Genomic DNA, 18959 nt, shown 5'->3' with positions numbered 1-18959 from the left:
GCTGCTCCCCCAGGTGTTCAGCTGCCATCCCTCCAGTGCAGCACTTCCCAGCTCTTCTGTCCTGAGCAGGTGGAGCTACACAGAGCAGGACTGCAATATTTCACCTTCCTACTTGTCAGGCAAGCAGAAAGCTTCCTGCGGCCAGGGAGGTGCAGAGTTTGCACAATTGAGCCTTTCAGTAAGATGCATTGTTTCCCACAAGTAAAACAGAGCAACCTTTATCTATGCCCTCTACTCAAGTTCTCTGTCAGGACAATCCCACTGCTCACTTCCCACTTCCAGCACAGTAAGGCTGAGAGCATGACAGAGCACTTCTCCTCCCTTAGGAGAGCTCTGAGGTGGATGTCAGGGACTGCAACACCTTGTGCTGAAATACCCCAGCAGCACTGAAATGATCTAAGGGATGAGTTACAATGCGAGGAGAAGGGTTCCAGAAATTGAATCACAAGTCAGGGTATAGAAAACAAGTCAGTGAGGAAAGTAAAAGCACCTTTTTTCCTTCAGAATGAGTGTGTGGGTTCCAATCGCCTTGCAAGCATTACCCTTTGCAAGCATCTCTGGTGCTAGCTACGAATAACCAGAGTGCCCTTCCAGCAAAGGGTTTGCTCAGTCTTCCTGGGAGCAAGCACCAGCACGTCCATAAGAAACTTCACTCAAGTTCACTGAAACACTTGGAAACCCTAAGGAGGATTCTTCCTTTGCAGGGAGGGATGAATCCCTCGCTGAGAGAGATCTCCGCTTGGAGCAGGTTTACACCCAAGGACAGAACGGGCAGTTGCCTAGGGTGTGCCTAGGACACCAAAGTACCTGGGCAAAGCTGGCCAAGCCTTCCCATCCCCCGAAAGGCCGCACTGGCCTGCCGCTATTAATTCCGCGCATGATGAAGACATTTAAAGCCTTGCAGTCGGTCTTTCTCACAAGCAGGCGTCTGTCGTGCCGGGTTTTATGGCAAGGCGCCGTTGATTCAGGAGATGAATTCCCACACGGACACATGGACACACGGACACCGCCACCCCACAGCGCGGATCCCCGGGGGGCACGGATCCTCCGCCATCCCCCCGGGGCTCTCGGAAACTTTCCGCCCCGGGGCCGAGCCTCCAAGTTTCTCAGCCTCCGCCTCCCCTCCGGCGGAGGCCGGGCTGCCTGAGCGAGCAGCACAACTTCCCCGGCCGGGAGGAAGGCGAGGAGGAGCTCGGCGCCTAGGGGAGGGGGGAGATGGAGCCGGGGCGTGGGGAAGCCGCTCCCGCCTTCCTCCTTCTCCTCCTCCTCCTTCTCTTCTCGCTGGCTGCTCCAGCCCGGCACCAGGCGACCGCTGCCTCCCTGCCGAGCCCCGCAGCAGCCGGGACGTGCCTCCGGGATGGGGGCGCCGCCGGTCGCCCCCAGCCTCCTGCTGCTGCTGGCCGGCGCCGCGGGGTTGTGCCGGGCTTTCTTCTCGCTGCCGCTCCGCGTGTCCCAGCCGGCCGCCCCCCGGGGGTCGCCGCCCGCCCCGGTGCCGCTGCGGCCGGGGAGCGGCGGGGGCCGGCAGCGGGATGCCCCGGCAGAGCCGGGGGGCTTGGCCTTGGCTTCGGAGCCCGGGGGCAGCATCAACTTTTTGGCCATGGTGGACAACCTGCAGGGGGACTCCGGCCGCGGGTACTACCTGGAGATGCTCCTGGGGAGCCCGCCGCAGGCGGTAAGAGTGGGCCGGGGAGAGAGGGGAGAGGATATTCTGGAAGGGGGGAGGATATTTTTGGGGGGTCGCATCTCAGCAGCTGGGTTCTGCCGCCCTCCCCCGTTCCTGCCCAAACGCAACTTTCTCTCGCTGTGCCGTGCCGGGCGGGACGCAACTTCTGCTGCCGAGCCCAGGGGGGACCCCCTCTTAGGACTGGACCCCGCCCCCCCCGAAGGATGGGGACCCCCCGCTTAGGACGGAGACCCCGGCCCCCCATTGCAAAGCGTCGCGATCGCAGCTTAGAGTAACCCATCCGCGCGGGTGTGTTTCTATTTTCTGTTAAAGCCGCGTCTGGGCGCTCCGGGGAGGGGGGGGGATGTGCTCGCAGTGCCCTCCCCCGGCGAGAATCGCTCCAAATCCTCCGCTGGAGCTGAGCAGCGGGTAGGCAGCGCCAGCCCTGGGAGGGGGGATGAGAAGTTTCCCCGAGCCTCCCCCGCCGAGTCACGGGGCGGCCGAGACGGCTGCTCGGCTGCTCAGCTGAGCCCAGCTCGTTTCCTGCCGGCCCTCGGGGCTTTTCGCCTCCCTTCTTCTCGCAGGCCGAGCCCCGGCCTTGGCCCTGCACAGAAGATTTCTCCTTTCTTCTTCCCGGGCTGCTGGCAAAGAGCTAAGGAATGCCGAAACGCCTAGCCAACGGGGAGCGTGCGGCTGTTAAATGTTTGCGATTCTGTGGGATCCTTACTTTTTTTTTTTTTTTTTTTTTTTTTTTTTTTTTACACCTGGACGTAAGAGGGTTGGTCAGATTGTTGCTCCGTGCCATCAGGCTCAACACCTGTATTTAAACAGGGTTGCGTTGTTGTACGATCAATACATGTAGTTAAGCAGGAGCCGACCCCGTCCAATGTATCAAAGCGTGGCCTGATAGCCACAGAGGCTGGGAAATAATCTTTCCCTCCGTGTTACAGGCTGCGTGTGTGGTGAGCTCTGTTAGTGTGGCATCGTGTGGTCTTCATTACTCAGGGGAACATTCAATATTGGTTTCTGCCAGAATCCAGATATCAGGTTTGATTGGGCTAATAATGCAATTCAGTCTGTCTTAGATTAAAAAATAATTTTAGGAAGAAATAGTGAAAGTAAAGGATGTCATCTCCTTACACGTCTACAGGGATTTTGAAAGTGAAAGAAATGGAAAAGGAAAAATATGACAGGCACTTGATAATGTAACTGGATGTCTGCCCTCAGTGCACCTTGAGACTTCACTTAACAGCTAGTATTGCTTGCATTACATGTGATGTGAGGTTTCAGTTAAACTTGCCTCTCTGGTTTTACATCTGAAAAACAGCTCTGAATCCAGCTGCAAAGCTTTTACTATTTCGAACTAAGTTCTGAGTTCTTTCAAAATTAATTATTTAAAAGATTGCTACTGGTGGTTAGCATGTACAAAGTTTTATTCACAGGACGAGGCCCACCAAGGTTGTAAATGTAAGCAAGTAAGATTATAAATGCATTTGGGTTTCCAAAAAGTCAGACCCCAGTGCGTAGCAACTCAGTAGAGCGGTGTTAAAATTTATTAGCTGCTTTGGGTAAGAATTTGTTATCTTCTTTCCTGCCTGAAACTGGAATACTTTAAGACCACAAATGCACTTGCTGCTTTTCTGCTCTACAACAAATAGCATAAAGCTGCAAAGCTGCTACAGGCTGGTTCCACTTGCGTCCTTCACAGTCCTCGCACTAAAAGCAAATATCTTGGCCCTGCCAAGTGCTGGGATCACGTTAAACTCCTTGAGCAAGCAGTCACTGAAGTCAGAGTGGGGCATGATCAGGTAGGAAAGGGATGTTTCTTGTTAAATGTTCCTCCCATTCTGACTTCGTCACCCATCAGAAGCTGCGGTGTACGGTGATGCTTGGACACCTCCCTTCTCCCCTACAGCCCTCCAGCATGGGACTCTTCCCCAGACTGACTCTTTTTCACCCAGTTCCCTCCCAGGACCACTGAGCCCATGTACAGGGCACTGCTGCCCTGACACTTCACCTTGGGGGAAAAGAAATCCTGCCAGTGAGGAAGAGTTATGGAGAAACTGGAGCAGAAAGGTGGGGAGCAGAGCTACTGCTCCGCACAGCGCCTTGACAAGGGGGTGAGCGAATGCAAGCAAGGCAGCAGTGGACCGAGACCAAATAGCGGGTGGTGAAAAAAGGCACAAGATTTAATGTTGTGGTTACAGGACTGCTGGTGCCTGGTAACTTTGCAAGCGTGCATTTAGTGCTGAAAGCCTGCTGTGCCGGTATGGGGATAAACATTTGTTTCACAGGGGACTTTAGCACTGCTGAACTTGTATTACTGCTCAATTGTATTTGCAGGAAAATTTCCCTTTTTTAATTTCTGCTCTTGGAAGGAAGCTACTATGAAAGAACTTCTCTTTTCAGGTCATTTAAGACATGCAATTTGGCTTTCATTCCAATGCTGGTTTGTCATACAGCAGATAAACACAGTACAGAGCTGAGCTTCACAATGGCAGTTCTGAAATAATTGTTCTGCCAATATAAAAACAGAGTAGTTGTGTGAAGTCAGATTTTCTTTTTTTCCAAGGGACGAAATTTGAGTGCAGTCAGTCCAGTTTTGCAAAGTGTTTGCAGCCAAACTATTTCTGACCATTTCCAGTTTTACGATACAGTATCCTAACAATAGATCTCCAGACTAGCTACCAGATCAGTGTCAGCTGTCACTAATTCTCCCCAGCTAATTCTTATTAATTCACATACAGCTCTACTTAGGAATTATGTGAAAGCTGAAAAAGGAAAAAGTTTTGTATTGTATTGAAGAGTGTGATGTATTTGTCTCTTTCTTCAAGGATGTATTGTGTCCTACTTCTGATGGATTACATGCTTTACACCTGTCTGCATTGGTGTGCTTTCTCCAATGCCAGATTTAAATATGAGGTGGCAAGGGTCCAATATGAACTGTGTGCATGGCTCTTACTTTTTATTTCTTTAAATAATCTGATGGAATACCTTTGCTCTATCTTTTACTGTTTTGCCTGCCCTGAGAAACCCTGTGAGGAACAGAATCAAAGATCATCTAGGGTTTTTTCCACTTTCTTCACCACAGTTCTGTTCATATTAATTTTGCTTCTCTTACAAACTTTTGACAAATGGAATAGTCAAACTCCTAAGGCACCCTGTGTTCTTCACAGCTTTCCTGAAGTCCATCTGGACAGCATTATATCTTAGCAAAGAACCTACTGTTGTCTCATCTTGCCACTTATGTTAGTCTTGATTATATGAAGCAGAGGTAAACCTGCCTGTCTCATTGTATTTCCAAACTGCACATTTGGTGAAATCATGTAAATACTGTAAGTGCAACATCATTGCAAAGGGAGGCTCAGCATGCACCTTCTGAGAGCTCAGAGTCCTCTAGGTGTGCTTTGGTTAGTGGGTACTGAAACCACAACAGGATCTGATTTATGCTCTGAACACACAAGCCCTTTCTGAACTTTAAATCTTTCATTCTATGCATGAGGAGGTTTTGTTTATTGTTCTTTATGGCAGTTTGTTCTGTGCAGGGGGTGAGCATAAACCTCTCCTGTAAGCTTGCTCAGGTTAACATGAGTTTTGGGTCTAGCAGGTTAACGTGAGAGTTGCTGCAAAACACAAACTTCAATTCCATGTAATTGGTGAGAGGTTACCTTTCCTTCAATTTATTCCAGCTATTAGAGAAAAGAAGGATATGTATTAAACACCTTAAGTGTGTCACGGACTCTTATAATTTATAGCCTGATATTTTGAAGGTGATGAACATGCACATTAGCAAGTTCTGAACATGCAGCCATTCTTTCTTAATTGTTAATAGCTCTTATTTCATGAGAGTTGTAAGGAATGAATAGTGTGAGGAAAAAATCAGCTACTTTTGCAATTTTATCACTGCACTGATCTTACTATAATAGGTGGTAAGGGCCTGATTTCTGAAGCTGTGTCATTCTCTGAGAAGCTGAGCTCTACTGTCTCAATTTTGTTGAAGAGTTTACCCTCTTTTCAGATACAAGGATTTTTGAAAATGTTATCCATCTAGGTTCAAATGACAGAACGCAAGCTCCAACTCAAATCTCTCTTATCTCTCTTTTTTTTTGTTGTTGTTGTTGTTTTTAATAGTTACATGTGCCTTTTCTGTTGATTTTTTTAGCTTTTTATAGAAGCTGAAAGGAGGAAGGCTTGAGGAGCAAAGACAAGTACTGGGGCATATTGGAGTATTTTGAGGTGGCAGCCTCAAAATCCCTCCAGATCCCTCTAATGGAAATACTATGGAAATGCAGTTGGATAGGGTTTGTTGCTGCTGTTGGATAAGTACTGTGGATAAATTGGGTAGTTTTGTTGTTGCTATTGTTTTTTACTTGTCTGGGTTTTTTTGTTTGTTTGTTTGTTTTTGGATTGCTGTTGGATCCCAGCAAAATAAAAGGACAAGGACCTGAAAGTTGTAGGAGACAGGACTAATACTGTGGTGTAATGTGGTGAGGCATAATATATTTTTGGCCAAAGACAAAGTAAACAAACATACCAGATTTAGGTTGACAAAAGTGTCCCTGCCTTTACAGATCAACATTCTGGCACCCTCTTCATACAATACCAGTCCTTGCAAAGGGCCTGCATGGAAGTCGTGGAACCTGTACTATAAAAATAGTCCAAACCATGAGTATAGTACAGTTAGTGTTTTGTAGCAAGGCTTTGCCTGGGTGTGTTTTTGAGAGGGTTGTAATGGACTGCAATGTCTATGTGCAGTGACACTGGAGGGAGGAGGCTCATCATGGCTGTTCCTCGGGATGTGCTCCTCTCCCAGCACAAGTAGGTTCGATTAGAGCCCCACTAGTTTCCCACAAGATTGCTTCTTTTAAGTCACTCACTTTCAGAGCAATGCTGGAAGCTGTTATCTGTGGTCACTGGTCATAACAATCATGCTGGTGGTTCCTGGTGGGTTGTGGCAGAAGGTCTGTTGTGAAGATCAGGGAAGAGGCAAGAGGTGGCAGGTTCATGCTTTTACTGTTCCATGCATTTGATCCCCTACCAAGGCAAAAACATCAGTTCAATTGGAACGGGTACATTAGCCAGTGGGCAAATAACCATGTTGTCTACTATGCAGGAGTGAATCAGCTGGGATTTACAGTAGGAGTGAGACGAAAACAAGGCAGTGAACAAAAGCCCACATGGAATATGTTTGGGATTATCAAGAAAGGATTTATTTATTTATAAGCTCTGACCAGAGGCCAGTCAGGTCTAGGGACAGTCTTTGGCAAGACCCATTTAAAAATTACTACATTTTGTAGTGGTATTTCTTTTTGTGAAGTGCACTTGTGACTTCGAGTCTGTGCAGACACATTAACTGTTACATTTTGTCTCCACGTTTTTTTTATCTTTGGAATTTTCTCACTTATTGTAGGTGAAGTGAGTGACCTGAAATATAATCTGGTCATTGTCAAGTGCAACTACCTTTGAAAGATGAAGCTGAGACAATTATATAGCCCTGCACATGTGCATCTCCAGTATGAATCAAATGCACCACTCTCCCATTTCTTACTTGCTGTAAAATATAGATTTAATCATAATTTATGTAAATAAGTAAAGGAACTTGTTGCTCCTGTTTCTGACCAGATTAGGATTTGAAATTGTCTTCAAAGTAAAGGAGGTAGCATTCAGCTGCCCCAGAAAAAGGAAATGCTTTTTCCTGCCATTGATGGGATTGTCATGCATCTTGCTGCTTTTCAGCCTCATTTTACTATGCAAATCTGAGCTTGTGAAGCAAATGGTGTACGCGTTCTACAGATACCAGGCTGCTGTTAAAATAAAAAAGTTTTACATTTCAATTTGTATCTGTTGGCTCAGTGCCTTTCAAAGCACTTAAATAGTCCAGGACTGGAATAGATTTTATTTGCAGTATTTTGCACATGAGTTCGCTTAGTTTTAAAATACCATGTTAGCTGACTATCTGTCTTCTTTTCTCTGCATATGTCTACATCACAGTCAAAAAAAAATGGCCAGCTGGACCTCTCACTACTACTGCTTTACAGGGCTGCAGCAGGGGAAAGATATTGTGGATCTTCGTTTCTATTTTGTAAGAGTCCTTCTCGAGTAGGTGAAGTCTGTGGGGTACAGTGGAAAGCAAATCAGAAGAAAATAAATGAGCTGGAAAAATCTTATACAAGTAAAAATTAGAATTCATGGGATATGATTAATGTGTCATAATTAAAAGGCTCTTTTGAAGAGAATCTGTTAAGACAGTAATTGCACTCTGCAATCCTTGTTCCACTCACCACTGCTTACTAATAATTTTAAATTGTGAAAAGTAAATTATTTGTGGATTTTTGTCGTCTTTGCTCAGCTTGTGTGTACTAAAATTAGTTGATTTTATTTAGCTTTATGGTTGGTTTATTTTTGTACTTACTAGCAAAAACTGCTGTTAAGCTAGGCTGCATGTGTTTAGGGAAAATGTTTGTCCAGTTTTAATTTAAAAGAGTAAAGGTATTAGTGCTGCAGGAACACTTGGGAAGCTCCTATTTAAAGACCTGAATCAATTCCTAGGGATCTCAAATTGCCTGCTAGCATGGTTTTTTCCCTTTTTTTTTTTTTTGTTTGTTTGTTTGTTTAAGAAAAAAGACAACTGGGGAGCTAAGAGTAACCTTTGCACTCGAGGGCCAGACCATAAGCCTTCTCTCATTAAAGGCCAGCTCCTGCCATTTGACAGGGGAAAAGCAATTGGACCATTTTGGCAGCTCTCCCTCAGGTGATTCCTTCTGATATTTGTCTGTGGATCTGCCGATGCGAGCCGCCTGGAGGCCCGCACCTCGGAGCCTGCGCAAGACCTCACAGCAGGGCCAGGTGAGGGGATTTTTTCCCCAGCCCAGGCTCTTCCAGTTTCTCACTTCACTGCCATAGGAGTCTGCATGCTGGAGAAGATTGGCCATCTGAGGCTTTTATAGTACTAGAATGGTTACCTACAAAGCTCTGATATGGAAGGGTGGGTCCTGCTCCGCCCGACCTCCCTCCACCACCCCGACATTTTAAATAGTATTAGGGAAGAAGGTGTAAGTTTCAAGTGCAGATCTGTTTTCCAAATTACAACTTTGACTGCAAAATCTTTAGAGTTTTTTTTTTTTTTTTCCTCTTACTGTTTTCTACTTAATTGGAAACATAACTTCAAAAATTCCACTGTGATCAGCCCATTAATACAGAAACTTTGACTGTCAGTGTTTGCAGCTTAAGAAATTGATAATTGAAACATCTTTTCAAGACAGAGCACTCTGTACCAGTTTGGAGGAGCTTCAAGGCAGTGTTGTCATACTGCCTGAGCATGATACGGAAAGCTGTGTGCTGACTGGTAGATGTCTGCCACAGGTGAGAGGGAAGTGTGAGGCCTGTCAGAAACTGATTCATCAATCCTGCTGATATTTTCCTGTGAATAAAGAGAGTTTTATTTATTATTTCATTCGTTTTTCTTCTCTGTGACTCTCAGGTTGCAAATAAGAGACAGAGGAGTCCAAAGGTGGTCACACTTTCAAGAAGTCTGAGAAATGCTGTAGCAAGAAAACATCTGATGCAGTCACACTGCTTCAGTTTATCTGTCACAGAATAATCTTCTCATTTCTTCGCAGATGCAAAGTCCTTCAGGGAATAGCACTATCATTTCACACAATCCGATATGCCAGATTTTTGCATTTGGACTGGTGAGATAAATAATGTATGAAAAAAAAATTGTAAAAGTTCTCAGCAGCAGTAGTCATGAATGCTGGCGCATGTTACGTGTTCCAGCTAAAGTTAACTTTCGTTGGCTCTCTCCTTATTGTTTCAGAGTTGTCTCGGCAAGTGCCCAAATACCAGTGATATTATCTGCACATTTTTATTAAGGTTTGGAAGCTTTCTTAATGGTGGGTGTGCCCTGCAGTGTTTGCCATTGCCAATAGCCAGACTTTTAGAACTCCACTGGCCTGAGCTTCAGCGTGGGCAGCAGTGTGACTGCATGCTGCAAGACTTTAGGAAAGCCCTTCCAGGTAGTATGTGAAGTGTTAGAACCCTGGGCTGCTGCAGATCCTGAGAAACCATCATCAGACAGTGTTTTTTAGCTCCTGGCTGAAGCAGAGGGTAGTTTACTTCTACATACAGACTGATATTTGGAGGAAAGAGTACCAGGAATCTCTCCTCTGCATGAAGCAACCTCTGTAAACCCGCGAGAATAAAAAAAAGTCTTTTAACTTCCTGACCTACAAACTCAACCTGTTATCTGAAAATAAAGCTGTGTTCTTGCACGCTTCTGTGTTCTCCTGTGTAATAAAGATTTTTATAGTGGAACTTAGTTAACAATTGTAATGATGTATGAGCCACAGGCAAAGCCAGTTCATTTCCCAGAGCTGCTGCCTCCACAGTATTAGCCAGGGTAAAGAGAGTAAAGTGTGCATATTTGAGAAAGAGAGAGAAAAATAAATGAGTCCAAGAGCATGGGGAGTAGCATGGTGTTTTGTTTTGTTTTTGCAAATAAGAAATCATATCTTATTTCACGTGAAAATCAAATCTGCCTTTTAACTTGCCCTGCCAATTTTTAAGTAAAAATGTTAGGATAAATATGAATAAAAAAAAAAAAAGATTGTACTTATTTTTAATAAATCAAACACATGATTGTGACACAACATAGCAGCTTGTTTGTTTGTTTGTTTCCCAATCAAGTAGCTATTCCCGGTGTTATGGATTTGAAAGCTGCTTTCTCTGTGTGCCTTTGAACACCAGTGTATGATTCCAAGAAATGCCAACGATGGCAATCAAATTGTACTCTTTGGTAATACCCTAAATAGGTCAGGTGGAATGGGGAGCAGAAGCCTTCCATCTGTTGCATTCCCTGTATTAATTACAAGGGAAGTTAAAACACTGGAGTTGCATCACCTTGCTTCTGCTTGGAGACCTGGGGCTGCTTGTGTACCTTTCCATGGTCGCTCAAGACAGCACGGAGCAGTGGGCAGCTGTTTGACCCAACACCTTTCCCCAGAGATGTGGCACAGCTTTTCTAGCAGTGAATGCAATCTGAATAGCCAAATTACAGTCCTTGTGCTTGACATAGCTGGACCTGGTGGTTTTTCTGATCTCTTCCCTCCCTTTCACCTCTTTCCTGCAGTAGCTGATCCAGTCGTGTCCCTTGCTATCTATATGGCAGCAACCCAGTAGGTGTGCAGAAGTATGTGATGGTGGCTGTTTTGGGGCAGAAAGGGAGGAATGGAGGTTGGAGCTGCTCTGGCACATGGGGATGAGATAGTTCAAAGGAGTTTGAAGATGTATAAATGCAGGGACCAGTCTCTTCTGTTCACTAGGTGGAAACACCCCTATACTGCCATGTAAAATACTATAGAAGTTCTCCTATGTTAATCAAAATGTAACAGTGCTGCAAGTCCTGTCCTGAAGTACAAGTTGTGGCATTTTTATAGCAGAGGTCATGACTTGAAATATGAGGAGCTGCATAGTTGGTTTTCCAAGGAAGGTGCTGACGTTTTTACTTCCTTGTGTCCAACAATCCTGGCTAATCCAGGAATGCTGATGTGTGACTGTGAGCTAGTCTGTGGTTTTCTGGCCTCCAGGAGGGAGAGGCTGCTCTCGCAGCCACAAACTCCACTTCAGCAGTGAGGTGGGCATTCTCATGTAGTCATTTCCATTGCTTTTCATGTTTTTGGAATGTTTCTTTCACTGTTGAGGTGTATAGATAGAGAAAATCCAATAAAAAATATGCTTATCCACTTTGGTTTTGTTACAGTGTTTTAAGAGTATGGATGAAAAATACTGTATAAATATTCAATGTCTTGTTTTAAGAAGAGCACTGAAAAATACAAGTTAGATCTTCCTGAAGCGAGTCATTAGGTGCAACTGGAAGGATGTTACAATGAGTGGCGGCCCTACAGTGTGAGTACAGCACCTGGATGAGGACAGCCTGCCTGGGGAGAGCAGCTCAGCCCAATGTGTCATGTCAGGATTGTCCTTCCTTCACCTTTCCTCCTTGCAGCTCTCCAGGCTTTGAAAAACCTTCACTTGAAAACACCCGTCTACAAAGCTAACATCTTGACAGGGAGGAAAAAACCTGAACACAGTAGTGTATCTGCAGGAGTGAGCTGACAGGGGGAGGAGAGGGAAAAGGGCCTGGCATTTGAGATCAGGCCAAACATTCAGCATTCTTAAAACGCTGTGGTTTGTTGTTTTGTTTTTTTTTTTTTTTTTCTTTTTTTTTTTTTTTTTCACTGCTATCCTGCAAATGTCTTTTTCTCATTACCTGTCTTCAAAACGTAGCTTTTTTCAAAGTTCATCTTTGCCTTCAAAAACTCCTTAAGTATTGTGGGAGCAGCTTTGGCGCTTAGTTTCACATCGCTGGTGCACTATGAAAGCCAGGGCTTTACTTAAATTTGTGATTGAGATTCATATCTTTGGTGTGAGGGAGACCTTTAAATGGATGAGGAAGTACAGGAGCGAGACTGAGGCTCTCCTGAGAGGCTTCTGCCAGCACTGCCCACCACTGAAATGTAAGGGTACCATGGTGTATTTGACAAAAGGGAGATTTAAAAAAATACAACAGCACTTGTGAGGATAGAGATACCTCCTAACCTCTCACTCACTGTAGTGTTAAGAATGGATTTCATAAGCTTTGTTGAAGCTTGAAATGTGGCCTTTGATTAGTTATATCATTTCCCACTGGCATGGTAAACATGGATAGTGACTCACAGTGTAGAAGCTTGTACAGCATGAGGAAGGTCATAAGATTAGTGGGGTCAAGCCTTCTTCAGTTTATTTGTTGTAGTGTGGTTCTGCGTAAATGCACAAAACTCTTTCAATCTTACAGACACTGCAGTTGGAGGTTTTTTTTTTGATTTTTTTTTTTTAACACAGGGTAGGACTTCTGAAGCTAGGTAGAAAAAGACTAAAAATGCAAGGTTTATCACACAACAGTTTCTCTGATTCTAATGAACAATAGAGGAAGAGAAAAGGGTGAACTAACAAAATAAATTGGAAGCTAATTTTGGAGAGCAAAAGCCTCAGAAAATTGAAATTCTAAGCTGTATGCAGCTTCTAACTATACTAATTCACTGCATATAATACATTAACGTAGGTTTACTGATTTCATTTCCTTTAAAAAAACAAACAAACAAACAACAACACAGAGCATAAAACCCTGCTTGGATATCATATTTTGAAAGGTATTATATTAGTATGATATTATATTAGTATGATGAGTGCCTTTCTCCTGTTTGGTTTTTTTTTTGTTTGTTTGTTTATTAAGAAAAAAAAACAAAAAAAAACTTCTGAAATTGTTTGGCATAGTACTGTATTTTTAGAAGAATTATGCCCTAAGAAATACTGGTAAACAGAACAGACATAGAGGACACTTAGCTTAAGACACTTGAGGTGGATGTGTTTTTATTTATTTTTTTTTTTTTTTTTTTCCAGTGAGATGGTTGTAAGTTTTACAGTGAAAGTTTAGCTTCAGGTCAACTGAAAGTATTTGGCAGTGTTTTCTTTTACTTAAGGAATGAAGTGTGGTTAAGCACGTGGGTACAAGTGCGTAGAGGCTTACTGAGGAGGAGCTGGCTGGGGACAGTGAAACCCTTTATGGCTTGCGGGTGTTCCTGTATTGTGAAACACAGATGTGCACTTCTTCCCCCATCTCTATTGCTCTGCTATTTACTGGGGAGTTTTAAACTGCCCTTTTCCCCAAGTCCACCTACAGCGCACACCTCTCCATGAACTAGTAGCTATCTCATCTGGGTGGCCATTGGTCCAAGGAACTTAAAGCCTTGCCCATGAGGTCTTCTCTACCTTGGCTGTGTTTGGTGGTTTCAAAGCAAGAACAGCCTCCAGGTTGAGAGGGTGACTGTGAAATCTGTTGTGGCATTCACAAGCATATCTCCAAGTCTCAGGTTGGTGGTAGAGGGAGGCTGCAGGTGTTTCTCCTAATGTGTGTTGTTTTGGTTTTTGTTTTTTAGCTGTTGGATTTATAAATTAATAGCTGTCTCTCCAACACCTTAGCTACTTCGGTCATTGGGGAAGGAGGAGTGAACTCTAGATGAGATGCTTTCTAATTCAGATGTTGCATAGAGATCAGACATAGTCCATCCCTCTAAACCAAGGCTGAGTGGGCACTGAGATTCCTTGCGAGCATTGCAGTTAGATGGGAGAGTTGGTTCCAGTGGTTTTCATCCTCTCTCTCTTGTCTCTCAGTGCTGTATTGTAATTAGTGGAAAACTGATGGATTTCCATCTACTAACAGGTGGAAACTTGCTTTTGGTTTAATCAGGGCTTTGTGTATAATTATGTGTAAATACCTGATGTATTCTGCTTTCATTCTTAATTTTCACGGTGTGTTTTTTTTTTTATCTTCTATCTTCCATTTACATAAGCACATAGTAATCTTCGAATTCACAAACATGCTTACTATAAATATAGAAACAAATATACTTTTTCCTCACTGAAATTTGTGAGCATATTGGTGTCTTACTGCTGTTAGTAAGAGCTAGCTCTCTCCTACTTCACTTTAGAAGTTAGAAATAGGCTGGTGAAGAGACAACGAGCTTATGTGTAATCATACGTATGTTAAAAGACGATCACAGTTCTTCACAGCCTTGCAAACTAGTCTGAGCCTACCAATGTCTATTTACAGATTTTTGTAGACTGCTAGATGATTGTCATTAATGAACTTCCTCTAACTAGTCCAGATTTTCCTTAAAACACAATGTCTGGAAGAGGGCATGCCTTCGGTTGAGGCATAAATGTTTAAGGTGAGTGAGCGGGTTGCTTCACACACTTAAATACTTTGTCAGCTATTGGGTGTCCAAGTCAGTGATATGGGAGAGGGACTTATATCTGGGAAAAAAAGAGAAAAAAAAGGTTAATCTTTTCTGAAAAGGCAGTGAGACAAAATAGCTACGATTCACACAGCTCTAAGATAAACAAGTAATAGCTCATGTTCAACAGCGAAGCATGTTCATATAGCATGAATAGGATGGATGTGTTGTATGATGAATCTAGACACAGCAAATAAATTTCAGCTTGAAAAATAAGATACCACATGAGACAGCATGTGCAGCTAGAATGTTAATGTTTAGGAAAGTGAAAGAACTGGTGTAAAGGAGAGCGCAGAAATGAAGAATAGATATTTTGCTTTTTTACCAGGATTGATTGGCCAAATTTTATTTTCTTTTGGGGAGGGGAGGGAGGTCTTTAAACCATAATAGCCTTCCCTTATTGTCAAAATGATAATATATATAAAGCACTTCTTGTAATATTTCTCTTCAAAATGACTATTCATCAGTCCCAGAGTCAGACGCTCATATTTCAACTCACAATTTAGTTTAGCAAGTTGATACTTCAGAGCAATCAGTCATCTTTAGCATTTGTGTTTTTAATACAAATGTCAGCTACAGAAACACACAGCGCTCTTAAGCAGGGAAAGATTGGCTAATCCTGATAGTACTTTTCATCTTCTGGTTAAGAAAGAGATTATTGCTTTTCAGAGAGGAAAAAAAAAGAAATGGTATTTTTCCCAGTCCAGCAGTTCAGTTCAGACCATGAAAAGACTGAAGGCAGAAGACTCTGTCTTCTGTTAGCCCAATGTGAGTGTGACAGTGCCCCGTAACAGATGAGTTTCAGGAGCTTGGTGGGGAGAGTGAAGGTAAGGGTAGTATAAATAGGGGACCAAATCATAGGTCCTGACACAAACTGAATATATGGTGAGGGGAATGACAGCAAATGCCAAACAAACTCTTGTGGCTTAATCTAGTGTAGCCCTGAAGAGCCTCCATTTACAATTTGTTCTCCAGTTTACTACGTAATGTACTTTATGTGCTACACTTTCTCTGACAAACTTCCTGCAATCACCAGAGAAGGAATAATCTTTAGTAACTCACTTGACTTTCTGGTTTGGCCAAGATTTCAAGCTGCAATAGATCACCTTCCGGTGTCCTAAGCATGATGTTGCAGTGAAACGTGGGCACCACCTGCTTAGCAAACTGCATTAGAAAATCATTAATCTCTGTTCCATTTTTTTTCTTTGTACTGCCTCACATATCTCATCTGAATAGTTAGACCTTTCTTGTGAAAACAGGAGGATTTCTTGGGGGGGGGGGGTGGTAGCAAATAATTTGTCTCCTGTGATTTGACACCCCCCACACCCCTCAATGCACCGCGTGGAAATTCTCCTCCCAGATCCAGTGTAACATGGGCTTCCTGCTTCCTCCTCCTCCTCAAAGGTGAAGTGTGTTATAGTCCAAGCTGTAGGGAGTTGCTTGGCTCTGGGTGGGGTGTTTTTCAAACGTCACCAGTGGCCAGGCTGTCAGTCAGACAGCAGAGTTGTTTTCTGGATTCCTCTGCTCAGCACTGGTGAGACCACACCTGGAGTACTGGGTCCAGTTCTGGGCCTCCCCAGTAGCAGAGGGAGAGGCAGGCTGGAGAGAGTCCAACAGAGGGTCACCAAGATGATGAAGAGGCAGGAGCACATCTCCTGTGAGGAGAGGATGAGAGAGCTGGGGCTGTTCAGCCTGTAGAAGGGAAGGCTTAGGGGGATCTCATCAATGTCCATAAATACCTGAAGGGAGGGAGCAAAGAGGACGGAGCCAGGCCCTTTTCAGTGGTGCCCAGCACTAGGACAAGAGGCAGTGGGCACAAAGTGGAGCCCAGGAGGCTCCCTCTGAGCAGCAGGCAGCAATTCTGTGCTGTGCAGGTGAGGAGCCCTGGCAGAGGCTGCCCAGAGAGCTGTGGGGGCTCCTCTTGGGGATCTCCAGAAGCCACCTGGGCCTGGCCCTGGGCAGCCTGCTCTGGGTGGCCCTGCTTGCGCAGAGCTTGGAGCAGGTGGCCCCCAGGGGTCCCTTCCCACCACACACATCCTGTGAAGTACTGCGGAGTAACAAGGACTGGGCTGTTCCAGTCCTGGGACTGTTCTTGAGACTGCTAAAATCTGAGAACCTTGTCCCTTCTCCAGTGTTCAGCAGCAGTGTGCCAGTATTTTGTATGGACTGACAAACTTACCCCTTTTTTGTTTCAGTCTTGCCTCTCCAGCAAAATATACATAATTCTACAAGCAGAAGTGTTTTTGTCACTGACGATTTTTCAGTCTATGTGCAACTTTGCAGTCCCCTACATCTAAACATGCTTCCAAAGGTTCCCCTAACTCATGTTTTAATTAGATTTTATTTCCATATCTTAAAAAGAAGAGATGAAGAATCTGCATTAAACCTTGGTCTTCTGAATTAGTTTACTAAAAATTAGGCTGTAAATGCTAATTCCAGATTACACTGAAAGTAGTGTACAGTAGCTCTTCTTAAAAAGCCACTTTATATTATAACATTATTAATTTGTAGAAACAAATTGCTGAAATAACCTGACTGACAGTCTGTGCCAATAATAACACATCATAACTGTGGGCAAACACAGCATATAGTTCCTAGAGTGTTTTCTGTTTTGCATGATGGTTGTAAGCAATTCTTGCCAGATGGGCTGATAATGTAATTAGGAATCGTTGTGTTAAATGAGGCAATATTTAAATTGGCAACTAATTTTCCTATCTATTAACCAGCTTAAAAAAGAAGAGCTGTTACCCAAATGATTTCTAGCTGCTAATCTCTAACAAGAAATGTAGCTCTTCTTTGCACTTTTTTTTTTTTAAGCGCTGTCTAACAATTTTTTTTTTTTTCTGTAGGGTCTAATATGTATGGGACAAAATAAGAAAGAGAGGGAATTAAGAGATGTTGCAAGTTATGGGGTTTTTAGATGGTGTGGACTTGTGCTAAGCCATCATGATATGTGGCAACAGCACATGAGCCAGTAATGGGATGCTTCCTATTTATAGTCTCTAAATGTGGAAAAAAAAAACACACATTTTTACTCTGTGATGGTTCACTGTGTGGCATACTCGATCAAGCAGAGTAGGACTATAAACCCTATTTTAAGCGTGTGTGTGGGAGAAATCAAGAAAGCACAGCAGGACAAGATTTTGAACGGCATATGAATGTTACTAGCATGAAATGGTCGCACTTTACTGGGGAAGGGAGAGAGGGGAATAAAAAGGGAGGGCATTCGGGCAAGTTAAAATCCCAGGGAAGGCATGTTCATTTGTAGTTTTCATTGTGGTCTCTTACACATCCAGCTTCATTGGACCTTCTGGCTTGCATGATGGAAGCTGTCAATTGCCTAACATCAAGATTTCGACTGAGCCCCAGAGTAAACATACAACTGAATGAGATTCATTATTATATCTATGGGTCTAACTCTGCAGATCTTACTCTGTTCTTTATTCCCCCAAGCATCAGCTGAAGCAGGGATGAAGATCCAAATGCATTTTTTCAGTCTGTTTCATTTTGTTCAGTGATAAGTCTTCATTGCTTGACCTAGAAGAATCAGGCCCATTAACTCGAAAAAACTATAGTGTATTTTTCCACAGGCCCTTCTTTTAACGGGGATGAAGATTATCACTGTCTTGGGGTGGGTTACCTGGGGAATTACATCAAAAACAACAGTGCAACAGGGCTGCATGCAAGCCCTGGGATTCCACACCTGGCAAAGACTGTGTATGCTAAGCCACACAGGGAGCTGCTTCAAAGAAATGCATTATGCACTTGCAGCCTGTGGGATTGGTTTTGTATGTTTTTCTGAGCATTACAAAAAACTTCTGACCTCAGACTAAAACAGGAAAGAGAAACTTCACCAAGTCTGAGTACAGTGTAGGTCAGAACAGAGGTAAGGTTTGTCCCTGCTAGAGGACAAGGAAGTCACTTTCTGAATACATGGTGTGTTTTGCAAACTGCACATTACTGCTCACTGATGCAGTTAAAGTAGGGATAGATGACTCCTAGTGTTGATGACGTTGCATCGACATCACTTGCGGTAAGAGATAGGGCTAGTACCTGAACCACAGACAAAAGAAGTTTTGTTGAGTGAAAAAAGATGATAGATCAATAGAAAAATTTTACTGGTATCAAAATACAACAATATTCAGCAGTGGAAAGAATAAAAAAAATAAAGACAGTAGTAAGTTAAATTATTGAAGCAGGAGAGTATACAGTAAGTGCTATTTGATGCTGATGCTAAATCAAATACTGGAAAGCTTCAGGGATCCTTGAAGTATTGACAATGTATTTGACTACCAGATGAAATGAATTATTACAACTGTTTTATTTTTTTCAGCATCTCCACCAATTGGAGTAAAAAACAACATATAAGATGCATGGCCCAAGGAGACTTCTGCCTCTCTGGCAATGCATTTCCATGTTCACAACTTTCAGTAAACAGCTTTTGATTTGAGCACAACTTAATGGCA

The 18959-nt window shown here is 43.5% G+C and overlaps 1 protein-coding gene across 1 annotated transcript in view; it reads left to right on the top strand.

The window, feature by feature from the left end:
- Positions 1-1249: 1249 nt before the first annotated feature.
- The window catches only part of BACE2 (beta-secretase 2), a 52593-nt gene continuing 34883 nt past the window's right edge, over positions 1250-18959 (top strand). Inside the window, exon 1 of the mRNA XM_082782299.1 lies at positions 1250-1672. Within this exon, the coding sequence (XP_082638425.1) occupies positions 1358-1672 (315 nt within the window). The 5' untranslated portion in view covers positions 1250-1357. The remainder of the gene's footprint in view (positions 1673-18959) is intronic.

The sequence above is a fragment of the Aythya marila genome, assembly GCF_965140915.1.
Source record: "Aythya marila genome assembly, chromosome: 1".
NCBI classification, from domain to species: Eukaryota; Metazoa; Chordata; class Aves; order Anseriformes; family Anatidae; genus Aythya; species Aythya marila.
This window is presented reverse-complemented; position numbering and strand designations above follow the sequence as displayed.